Consider the following 13,040-nt stretch of genomic DNA (forward strand, 5'->3'; position numbering starts at 1 on the left):
AAGGGCAACCGCCTTCTGTGTGGGCACCGTGAAGTACTCCACCGTGGGTGGGTGGGGAAGACATGGGGCAAAGGGTGCCTGGTGTAGAGTCCTGGCAGTTGAGCTGGGCTATATCAAGGTAAGAAACAGCTAGTGCAAGCACTGCCCTCCCACCATGGTGGTGCTACCTCTGCTCGCTACTGGCCAATGTAAACAAATGACTACTTCCTGTAGCTGCAATGCCGTGCCTGTCACCAATCTGCTTCCTCCAAATTTTAAAGCCCAACCCAACACAAACGTGTCAAATCACTTGCATACCTGACAGCAAACTGTGGAACCTGACTACAAGTGGTGGGTTTGGGTCAGGTTACAAGTCTCTACTTGCTGATATGTATATGTGATAGTTCATCCTTTTTACAAGACTATGATAAATTGTATACAAAGTATACCTTGAGGTATCATTTGAAAACTCATAATCTGCTGAGCATTATTGTCCTGATAAAATGTATGTGGCAACATTGTATGTAAAGTTATAAGATTCTACTCTATGACTTTACTAAGGCATGTTCCAAGTCTGGGGAAACAACTTCAGACCAGTTCCCTAGAAACAAAAGGCTAGTCAACACCTCAGCCAGATGTCAAGATAATCAAATGAGCCATCATGTGGTTAAGAGGCAATTTTGTTTTTGTTTAAGAAGGGTATGGGTGACAAAGTTATATCTTGGTGAAGGAACAGACTTGCTATAACCTGAACTCCAGCTGGAGATATAAAAATGAGGAACAGAGGCCCAAAGTCACCTCTCTCCCATCACCTCTACTCATAGCATCAACAATGTTTGAAAGACAAAAGAAGCATCATTGACCTGGGGGAGGGGTCATGGCTGACAGATCCAGCCATACTGTTGTAAGCATGTGGTGTGAGAAACCGTTTTTGCTCTAAGTTAAGTTGGGTATTAGTTTGCATTTTATCTCTTTGTAACCAATTCTGGCTTTTATGCCTATGACTTGTAATCACTTTCTGTAGTTAATAAACTTGTTTTGTTGTTTGAAATGTTTGGGAGCTTGCATTGGAGATAACGGGGTTTGTGCATATCATTTTCTATTAATGAAATGACAAACTTGTTGTATCTAGAAGGAAAGAGCTGGGCAGTACAAGATGTGCATTTCTGGGCACAAGTCATCTGGGACTGGGCATGCGCTGGTGTCACTCTGCAGTATAATTCAAGGGTGGGAGGCTGGCTGAAGCACTCTTGCAATATAGCTGGGGGTAATTTACATGCTGAAGGCTGAGAGAGCTGGTCAGGAGCGGCTGCTATCAGAGTGAAACACTGTAAAAGGCACCTCAGGTTAGAGAACTGAGGAGACACAGCTATCCAACAGTCCAGATTGTACCCTGGGGAGTGTCACAGTATGGGATGTTACAATACCTTGAGAGGGTACAATACCTATTCCTGAATATTCTGGGCAAAGTAACTCACTGGAGCCTGGCAATCTTAGTGCTATCACCAGAAACACACACGCTACAGTGATTGAAAACAACACTTCGGCAGGTATCACTACTTGGATTTTATGACCCTAGCAAAAAGGTCACTGTTTAGGTGGATATAATCCAAGTGTGGTGGTCTAGGAGCTCATTTAATGTAGGATGAAGGACCTGATAAATATGCATTAAGAGTTTTGAGAGAGAGAATCATTGGCATTTGTTTGCTACAAAACTGATTCCATCAGTACAGAGACAGAGTGAGGTCCAAGTGAAGTCAGATCACAAGTCACTTGAGACTATTTTGACTAAATTGTTGGGGAAAATATCAACCAGGTTGCAACCCATGTTACTTCAACTGCAAAGATATAACCTTGCAGTTACTTAAATATTGGGTGGAGAGAGATTAATTGGAGTTGCTCTGTCCTGAGGTATGTCTGATCAACCCTCTCATGACAGGTTCATTGATGAGAACATGAGAATGGTATTCATAGACTGGGATGCTGTCTTAACACTGCCTTGCTACACAGACAGATGATTCATACCAAAACTGACACACTTGTGTGCCCTGTCAACACTGGTATCTAGAGTTTCTATGCAGAGGGGGAAGTATACCAAGGAGTGGAACATGCACTACAAAACTGGCATAACAACATGTTTGTCTTAGGAGAACGAAGCATGTCTGTCCATATGATAAGCATGAGTAGTCAATTTAATTTATTCAGAAGACTGAGCTAGATAAATGATTGGGCAGTCTCATCTCAGCTGTCTCTTGACTTAAATTTACACAAGATATTGCAGTCATATAAAATACACAAGTTAAATTGTCAACATTTGCAATTTATCACCTACAGCAGAAAAAGAAACAATAATTCTATAATTGCCAATAAAATTTGTAAATCACGGTAACCATTATTGTGTGTGTAAAACCATATATATGGAGGTGATGTCATGATTGTGGAATCATGTTATAAATACACTTAGCATAGGTGACACACGAGGATACAACCCAGACTAATCAGTAGCTGTGTCACCCTTGCCCTCTAACCTGGGGTGCCTTTTACAATGCTTTGGTTCTATAGCCTCTGCCTGGACTCCTCACAAACAGCCTCTAGCATGCAAGTCACCCAAACATAGCTGAGAGTATGCTGCAGCCAGCCAGCCACAACTTGGCTCTTACAAGTTTTGGTTTTACTGCAAGTTGACCCCAAAACACTCCCAGTCTTAGATTTCCCCCCAGAAATGTATATCCTGTACTGCCCAGCCCTCTCCTGCACCATGCAAATTTATATGAAGTCTGTTATTTCTTTAATAGAAATAATATCTTCACAACTTGCCACCTCAAATTGTTTCCCAAACACTTCAATTTAAACACATTGGATTCGATAAAACAAGTGGACGAGAAGCTGGATATGAGTCAACAGTGTGCCCTTGTTGCCAAGAAGGCCAATGGCATTTTGGGATGTATAAGTAGGGGCATAGCGAGCAGATCGAGGGATGTGATCGTTCCCCTCTATTCGACACTGGTGAGGCCTCATCTGGAGTACTGTGTCCAGTTTTGGGCCCCACACTACAAGAAGGATGTGGATAAATTGGAGAGAGTCCAGCGAAGGGCAACAAAAATGATTAGGGGTCTAGAGCACATGACTTATGAAGAGAGGCTGAGGGAGCTGGGATTGTTTAGTCTGCAGAAGAGAAGAATGAGGGGGGATTTGATAGCTGCTTTCAACTACCTGAAAGGGGGTTCCAAAGAGGATGGCTCTAGACTGTTCTCAATGGTAGCAGATGACAGAACGAGGAGTAATGGTCTCAAGTTGCAATGGGGGAGGTTTAGATTGGATATTAGGAAAAACTTTTTCACTAAGAGGGTGGTGAAACACTGGAATGCGTTACCTAGGGAGGTGGTAGAATCTCCTTCCTTAGAGGTTTTTAAGGTCAGGCTTGACAAAGCCCTGGCTGGGATGATTTAACTGGGAATTGGTCCTGCTTCGAGCAGGGGGTTGGACTAGATGACCTTCTGGGGTCCCTTCCAACCCTGATATTCTATGATAAGTTTATTTACTACGCAGGGAGATTTGAAGTGAGTACAAGTAATGAGGCATAAAAGTCAGAGATGGTTACAAGAAAATAAAGTTAAAATGCTACTGGTGCTTAACTTAAACTAGTTCAGAGTCAAGTAAAGTTTCTCGCCATGTGCTTTTATCAGTCTTACTGACCAAATTTCTTAGGTGAGAATCCCTTCTCTCAGAGTTCAATAAATGCTTTCTGTGTCACTTTTGGTGCTGTGAATGTGATTGGGCAGGGAGAGAGAGATGGGGTGTCTTGAGGTGTTTGCCTCTCCTTTTTATAGTTAGTCCCTCTTTTCAAAAACACTTCCAGATGGGTACCGGGAGATAAAAGGTCTAGATAGAAGGATGTTCTCTGCTTTTTCTCCTCTGTTGTCCCTTCCTGGCTGATCATAGAATATCAGGGTTGGAAGAGACCTTAGGAGGGTGTCATAAATATAAAGGGAAGGGTAAACCCCTTTAAAATCCCTCCTGGCCAAAGGAAATCTCCTCTCACCTGTAAAGGGTTAAGAAGCTAAAGGTAACCTCGCTGGCACCTGACCAAAATGACCAATGAGGAGACAAGATACTTTCAAAAGCTGGGAGGAGGGAGAGAAACAAAGGGTCTGTGTGTCTGTCTATATTCTGTCTTTGCCGGGGATAGACCAGGAATGGAGTCTTAGAACTTCTAGTAAGTAATCTAGCTAGGTACGTGTTAGATTATGATTTCTTTAAATGGCTGAGAAAAGAATTGTGCTGAATAGAATAACTATTTCTGTCTGTGTATCTTTTTTGTAACTTAAGGTTTTGCCTAGAGGGGTTCTCTATGTTTTGAATCTAATTACTCTGTAAGGTATCTACCATCCTGATTTTACAGGGGGGATTTCTTATTTCTAATTACTTCTATTTTTATTAAAAGTCTTCTTGTAAGAAAACTGAATGCTTTTTCATTGTTCTCAGATCCAAGGGTTTGGGTCTGTGGTCACCTATGCAAATTGGTGAGGCTTTTTATCCAACATTTCCCAGAAAAGCGGGGGTGCAAGTGTTGGGAGGATTGTTCATTGTTCTTAGGATCCAAGGGTCTGGGTCTGTAGTCACCTAGACAAATTGGTGAGGCTTTTTACCAAACCTTGTCCAGAAAGTGGGGTGCAAGGTTTTGGGAAATATTTTGGGGGGAAAGACGTGTCCAAACAGCTCTTCCCCAGTAACCAGTATTTGTTTGGTGGTGGTAGCGGCCAATCCAAGGACAAAGGGTGGAATATTTTGTACCTTGGGGAAGTTTTGACCTAAGCTGGTAAAGATAAGCTTAGGAGGTTTTTCATGCAGGTCCCCACATCTGTACCCTAGAGTTCAGAGTGGGGAGGAACCTTGACATGATCCCACCTCTGCCACCATGTCAAGGTTCCTCTCCCACTCTGAACTCTAGGGTACAAATACTGGTTACTGGGGAAGAGCTGTTTGGACTGTTTTCCCACTTTTCTGGGAAATGTTGGTTAAAAAGCCTCACCAATTTGCATAGGTGACCACAGACCCAAACCCTTGGATCTGAGAACAATGAAAAAGCATTCAGTTTTCTTACAAGAAGACTTTTAATAAAAATAGAAGTAATTAGAAATAAGAAATCCCCCCTGTAAAATCAGGATGGTAGATACCTTACAGGGTAATTAGATTCAAAACATAGAGAACCCCTCTAGGCAAAACCTTAAGTTACAAAAAAGATACACAGACAGAAATAGTTATTCTATTCAGCACAATTCTTTTCTCAGCCATTTAAAGAAATCATAATCTAACACGTACCTAGCTAGATTACTTACTAGAAGTTCTAAGACTCCATTCCTGGTCTATCCCCGGCAAAGACAGAATATAGACAGACACACAGACCCTTTGTTTCTCTCCCTCCTCCCAGCTTTTGAAAGTATCTTGTCTCCTCATTGGTCATTTTGGTCAGGTGCCAGCGAGGTTACCTTTAGCTTCTTAACCCTTTACAGGTGAGAGGAGATTTCCTTTGGCCAGGAGGGATTTTAAAGGGGTGTACCCTTCCCTTTATATTTATGACAGAGGGCATCTAGTCCAACCCCCTGCTCAAAGCAGGACCAACACCAACTAAATCATGATGACTTTGTTTACTGCTTAAATGCAAATTAAGCAGAGTACACATTCCTTTGTTGGAGACAAACCTGTTTCCCAAACTCGGTTTGGAACACGTGTTAACACTATACAGTGGAATCTTATAACTTCACATTACAATGTTGCCACACCTGTTTTATCAGGACAATATTGACCAGCAAATTGAGTTTTCAAATGATACTATACAAAGGTTGTTACAATAGTGTGTAGGGTGTGGACACGGGGGTACAGTCTGTCACAGCATGTTCTACTTCTGTCTTCTGCCCACAAATCTAACTGCTTTCACACAACTGCCTATATTTTAAGTTGGTCCAAAAGAGAAACTATTCCTCTGTTCTCATCTGTGGAATTCACTTAACATCTTAGCTCATAAAACAAGTATGGGATGCATGACAAACACCTATTTTTGACCAGACAGCAATACCATCACAGGCACACACAACCTCTTGACTCTCCAAACCCAAACAGCAGAGAACGTGCCAGATGTGGCACAACCTACAGGAAGTTCAGATACATGCTGTCCAATTATAAAGAGTCCATACTAAACCAATGGTAAAGTCAGTTTTCCAGCAGTTTAAATGCTTGTAACCTCTGTAACCCACGAAGAGGAACAAATTGTCATCACTTGCTGTATTAAATATTTTATACCTTAAACTTGAATGACAGGAAAATTGCTTGACAATCTGCTCCTTTTTTTCAAAATCAGGAGGGAGATGGGGTGTGTGTATGTGTGTGGAAAGAGATGTGTGTGTTGTGTACTGTTACTTTAAAATTATGTATGTGGGGGAAGCACCCAGATCCTAGCCACTGTCAGGAGTACAAGATGAAGGCCTGAGGAGTTAGGCTGTTGTAACCAGGCTAAATAGCTGACTGCTCTCCAGCTCTAGTTAATAAAGTGCTTACCTGTGAGTCTGAGTGTTCCTGCTGCCAAGGCCTGTTTACGAAGAGTAAGTGGGGTTAGCATGGTGTTGCCAGGCAACGGCAGCCAGTGTTCCTACCAATGAGCCAATTGTCAAACCGAGGGAGCAATATCCTCTTCTTTGAAATGCAATAAATAACGGTAACTCAACTTATTTATCAATTGTAATTAAATAGCGCGAGCTGTCCATAGATAACCCAAATTATATATCTATAGTGTCGGTAAACAGCGCAGACCTTTTCTATTAAAAGGTTCACACAGGACAGATGGCGATATGTTTTTAATCAGCTTTACTGAGAGCTAAAAGGAGCTGCGTCAAATGGACAATGGGGTAAGACACAAAGAGCTTTGCAAATTTAAACTATATCATTTTTCATTCAAATTTGGATGCACCTTTTGTGTGTTGCATTTTGTGTCATAAGTGCAGGTGAACAGTTTTTGGTATAGTATGGCTGAACATTCTGTGAACTTTAAATATAGAACTGTATAGTCTGTATGGCTTAAATACGGAACTGTAGAGCTGACATGCACATGAATTTTTTAAAAATAATTATGTTGTAAAGTTTGAGGTTCTAGGTTTTATTAAAGAAAAATCTTAAATATATATATCTGGGAGCTAAACTGTGGTTTTATATAATATAGCACTTTTTTTCATTACTTTTGAAGTAATTGTGTGTTTTACCATAATAGAACTGGGCCAAACTCTGCAATCAGATATATGTATGCAACTTCCATTAGGCAAAGTACATTCTTTACTCAAACAAAACCCCCACAAGTTAAATAAGACTGAAGTTAAAGCGAATTTTGTTTGAGCAAAGACTGCTGGTTTGACACACTGACCTGAAGTTGAAGGAAGAATATGGCCCCTAATATTTCCAACAGGATATCTTCAACTAAAAAAAGAAAGTAGCATTCATCCCATGGGTACTGTTTGTCTGTATTGGTTTACAGATGCTGGCGGTCACCCACGTCTGTGCAGTTGGCCAGAAGAACATCCGTGTCCTCTGAGAATGCAAACCTGCCTTGGTTTCCCAAAGATGAAACTCTGCATCATTTGAGAACCACGCTCTTGAAAGCATTGTTGCCGAGATGGGTGATATTATTTATTTAGGGATGCTTTATCCGCAGGAGACTTTTTTGTAAACATGAATTGCCTGGTTCTTTCCTTGGGCGGTGGCTTCCTATTTCATGCCATTGAAACATTACTCTTAGCTTATTACACCTTCTTATCATTGGTTAGCTCACAGGGACATTTCCCCAAACTAGAAAATGTGGGAGCTTTCAAGAATGTGTCTGTTGTGCCAACTCAAGCAACGTGTGGATTGCCAGACCGAAGTACTTTTTGTCACAGTTCTATTGCTATTGAAAGTATTCAGTCCTGTACCCAGCGGTTTTGTATTCAGGAGTGTCCATATAGATCTTCACCTGCCTCCTACACTGCACTTTTCTCAACAGGCCTTGGCACTTGTATCACAGAAGACAAGAATGATTTGCATCCAGGCTCCTCCATCAACTCTCTAAGTTTTATTTTTCGTAATCACAAGGATTGTTTTTCTACTCCCCGCTCTCAGAGGCTCACAGCATCATTTACATTAACTGTTTGGCTGAAACCTGAGCAAGAAGGTGTAATGTAAGTAGCGTTACATGTGTTTACTTTCATGGTGCTCTGAAAAATCATGGTAGTCAAAGCTGCTATTACTGTGCTATTTAAAATTTAACAAAGATGCATTGTAGGAAACTATGAGACATTTAAAAAATTATATTTCAGATCAAGGGCTTCATTCTCTGCAAATATTAAGGCATATGAAGACTGTTCCTGCGGTGTTTACTCATGAGTAGCACAATTAATTTCAATGGAGATATTCATATACAAACCCATATTAATTTTTTCAGTTAAATGTATTTGATCCTAATGTATAATTAATTTTTTTTAAAGATTTGTAAAAAAAAGTTTTTTTTTTTAAAAAAAGGTTTGTGCCCTTTTTTTGCTTTGTTTTTAAGATGGATGAAGATGACCTAACATTAACCCCTGCTTTTTTTAAAGCAGCTCCCGATCTGCTTTAAAAAAAGTTGAAATATCAGGAGTATAAAGTCTGATTGTCACAGTTTTGTTGGAGGATTTCTGCCAGGTTTAGGGATAGACAAGGTGGGTAAGGTAATATCTCTTATTGGACAATATTCTGTTGGTGAAAGGTTAAGGGATGTTTATTGAATTTGAAAGGGTGCTAAACCTTTTAACAAAGGCTTATTTTATTCAAAATGTTAGTCATTGAAGTTTGAATAAGTGTTAAAAATGAAGTTTTAAAAACTGACTAAAAATTCCTTCTTGTTTCAATTGCTTAAATTTCACTCTCCTAGCAAACGTGATATCATTATATTAGGTCTCCCATCAGTCTTTCAGCCTGGAGAGGACCTGAATCTAATGTAAAACACAAGCAGGTTGTTTAAAAAAACAACTTTTGAGGCTGCCTTTATACTTCATAAAGAAAAGCCCAATCCCCAAAGTTTTCCTCTTTGCAGATGACCTTTAAAGTATAGTGTGCAAAAAGCGTAATATGTTCATTGTGGACATATATTAAAAATAAAATGTTTCCATATCTGTGGAATCTTAAAATCTAATATGCTCCTCTGTACCATTTTCGATAGTGATTGTTTATATTTTTGTACTTTACTCAGCTTAGAAAAAAAACTAGAATACATTTTTTTTCTTTTGTTTCTAGTCATTTTCACTTCTTGGTTTTCATACAGCATGGCAGAGCTATGGTGTTTTAAGCACACAACATGTTGAGATGCAGTGGTTATTCCCTTGCCTTAAGCCGTGGACCACATATATGTATTGATATTGTGGTCAAAATTAGTGGTTGAACCTGAGACCTACAGCAACAAAAGTGCAGGTCCTTATCACTTGTGCTAAAGGAGAAAGTCAGCTGTGATACAGTTGAAGGGGTTTATAGGTTATAACTGCTGTGACAGCATATTACATACAGTATCTGTAAAGACCAGTGCCTCCTGAGCATCTGAAATCCGCAGAAGTTAAAGTCCAACCTGGGGTGCTAATCTGTAACAAACCTATGTCTACATACATACAGACGATAGGGTTATAAGTATAGAACCTTCAGACAGAACCAAATGTAAAGCCCCTTCAACTTGATCTCAAGGAATAATTGTAGCCCTGATGCAGCAAAGTGCTCAAGATTTACTCCTGGGGGAATTCTGCACCACTGTGCATGTGCAGAATTTATGTCCCCCATGGATTTCGTCGCTTCCCCACAGAAAAATGACTTTCTGATGGGGTAGCAAAGGGAAGCCACAAGAGCAGTCATCCGATCCTCCCCAGCAGTATGTTTCGGGTGCCCAGGTAAATCACTGTGGGGCAGGGGGCAAGACTGGGGAAGACCCGGCTGGTGGCTCCTACCCTGTGCCTAGGCTCAGCTGCTAGTCCTGCCTGGGCTGGGGAGGACAGGACTTCCTCTTCCCCTGCACGGCATCCGGGGCTGTGTCAAACCCACCCCCTGATTTCTCTCCCTGCTAGAGGAAGCTCTGCAAACTGCCCCCCATGCTTCCTGTACCCATCACTCCTCAGGGGGAGACCCCCTCATACCCAGACCTTCCTGCCAAGCCTGACCCCTATACACCTAGAACCCTTCCTGACAAGCCTCACTCCTCCTGCACCTGGACCACCCCAATGAGCCACATGCACCCAGATCCCCACCCTGCTGAGCCCCAACCAGCTGCACCTGAGCCCCCCTCCACTGAGCTCCCCACCTCCTGACCCCCCTGCCAAGCTCTGTCCCCCCACACCCTCCTGCTGAGCCCCAACCACCTTCACCTGGACCCCCCTGCAGAATTCCATTATCATTGCACCCAGAACCCCCCAATGTGCATCCAGATCCCCCTGCACCTGGATCCCCCACTGAGCGACCCGCACCCAGATTGCACCACACAGAACACTCTGAACCTACACCCCCCACACTAAGCCCCTTCACATTTGGATCCTGCCTTGCTGAGCCTGCCTGCCTACATCTGGTGTACCTGGCACAGAGGGGCAGGGTTCTGGTGTGTTTCTGGGGCAGGCCCAGTCCTTGCGCCATGTCAGGGTTGGGTGCAGCCTCACTGCTGAGACGGTGTCCCGAGGAGAGCTGTACAGTGATCTCCCATCTCTGTGCAGTCAGTGGCTTGTGCTCTCCATAGAATCATAGAATATCAGGATTGGAAGGGACCTCAGGAGGTCATCTAGTCCAACCCCCTGCTCAAAGCAGGACCGATCCCCACTTTTTGTCCCAAATCCCTAAATGGTCCCCTCAAGGATTGAACTCACAACCCTGGGTTTAGCAGGCCAGTGCTCAAACCACTGAGCTATCCCTCCCCTCCAGTGCCATGCTGGAGCCTCCACATTTATTTGACAATAAGATTTGCAGAATTTTGCAGAATTTTAAAATGTGTGCAGAATTTTTAATTTTTTGGTGCAGAATGCCCTCAGGATTAAAGCGTTTGGTTAATTTTAAACAGATTAGTAATCCCATTGAAGTAACTCAGTGTGGTACTGAGACTACTTGCATAGAAATTCATGTGATTAATCATCTTCTTAAAGTTAAGCATGTATTTAAGTGCTTGCCGAATCAGGACCTCTGTTAGATAGTAGCAGTCATAGGCAAGGTCTTATGTCTGGTTCTTCATTGGCTTCCTCCTTATGTTGCACTCATTTTGCAGAAGCATAAATGACTACACAAGGGGCATATCTAGTGCCTTCAGAAGTGGAATATCATGGAGATTTACAATTTAAAATCCTAATTTTAATGTTTCTGTTCAATGTTTGTATTGGATACCGGGAGTTTCTGTGACTTTGGGCATAGATGTTCAGTACATATACATGCATGTTATGCTGATAGACCGTAGTTGATTACAAACTGGTGGTATAGTAGAGTGAACTTGGAACAAAAGATCAGCACATCATCAGACAGAGGGAGTGCTTGGAGTATTGTGCAGATAGACACATTGGACCAGCCTGGTCACACAGAAAGCCAGTCAACCACTTAGTGCCACACAAACAGGCGTTGAAGTCTGACTCAGCAGGCATGTAGTCCACAACACAAAAGGCAACATCACCAGAGCTGATAGAGCCGCATTTTTTCCTTTTGTTGTACAGGGTGTGTGGTGAACCTTTCCTTACATGCTCATAGCAGTAGTAGGCCCTGTATCTCAGAAAAAATCTTTATAGGACAGAGACACACTCCAAATCCCATTTGACATAACAGGAGGGGCACTGAAGTGGGAGCCAAACTGACCAAGGCATCACACAACTGCCTTGCTACACTTAAGGAGACAGGAAATGCATTCGATGAAGTGAGCTGTAGCTCACAAAAGCTTATGCGCAAATAAATTGGTTAGTCTCTAAGGTGCCACAGGTACTCCTTTTCTTTTTAGGAAAGTATTAGTCACCCATTTTACAACTAGCTTAACTGAAAATTTACCCAAGTACTTCAGGCAGTGTTGGAATAGAACTCTGATCTCAAATATAACAGACCCAAGTCTCATCCATTTTTTCTCACTGTCTTTCAGAATGAATCTGCCAAATCTTTGTGCTTCCCGTGTGCTGTTTGAAATGTGTTCTAACCACTTGATCCCACTTTGCTCCCAGAGCTAGGAATAGAACCCAGGAATGTAATGTCGAGAGACTGAAAGACTCCATAATAGAAAGACAAATATGCACCCAAAGATGCAGAATTAAGGTTGAATGGGTATTTACTAAGTTTACAAGTTTCATGTTCTTTTAACATACATGTTTTGTATTTATATTTATAGGCCCCCCCCTTTTAAGTTAGCATTTTGAGAAACTGAGGAAAGAATAGCAAGAAAAAAGATAAACACTAAGATTTCATATAATATAGAAAGTTGTCTTTGTGTAACCATTACATCTGGAATTTAAAAAGCTTTGCATTTCTCTGCTTTTGGACAATAAAGGGGTGACCCACTCACCCTTTCCTGGTTTGTCCTCTCTTCCCTTCCACCTCCCCCTTCTGGATGCTATAGGTCACCCTCATTTTCTTTTTGAGTATCGGAGATGTGTGTGTTCTAAGAATTTCACAGCCAGGAAGTAGGTCTCTGTGTTTTACCAGAAAGTTGGAACAGTTACAGAGGATGGCTGTTCCTTTTTACAGGTCTGGTTGGAATGCAAAGTACCGTTCCTAACCAGAACTGATACCGTTATGCCTATTCACCTATTTCACCTTTATTGACATCATTTCTCCCTTACACACACACACACATCTCACTTTCGTCCTCTTTTTTTCAGGGGTGGGTCACAATTCATATCTGTAATTTCCAGTTTTCAAAATTCAGTACATCAAGGTCACTTCCCTTCTTAAAGTCATGACACCTGTGGGTATAAAAAAATGTGGGGGGTGTTTGTTTTAGATAAGTAAAATAAACAAATCCTGGATTATCTAACTATTGTTTATCCAGAAACTGGGTAAATCCAGTGCCTAAATAT

General features: G+C 41.7%; 1 protein-coding gene across 1 annotated transcript in view; it reads left to right on the plus strand.

Moving 5' to 3' along the window:
* The first annotated feature begins 6,812 nt into the window (after positions 1–6,812).
* USH2A (usherin) overlaps positions 6,813–13,040 on the plus strand; it is a 562,110-nt gene continuing 555,882 nt past the window's right edge. The window contains exons 1-2 of the mRNA XM_074949260.1: positions 6,813–6,881; positions 7,502–8,180. Coding sequence (XP_074805361.1) covers positions 7,696–8,180 — 485 coding nt within the window. The 5' untranslated portion in view covers positions 6,813–6,881; positions 7,502–7,695. The remainder of the gene's footprint in view (positions 6,882–7,501; positions 8,181–13,040) is intronic.

This window comes from Natator depressus, chromosome 3, assembly GCF_965152275.1.
Source record: "Natator depressus isolate rNatDep1 chromosome 3, rNatDep2.hap1, whole genome shotgun sequence".
In the NCBI taxonomy this organism is placed as follows: Eukaryota; Metazoa; Chordata; order Testudines; family Cheloniidae; genus Natator; species Natator depressus.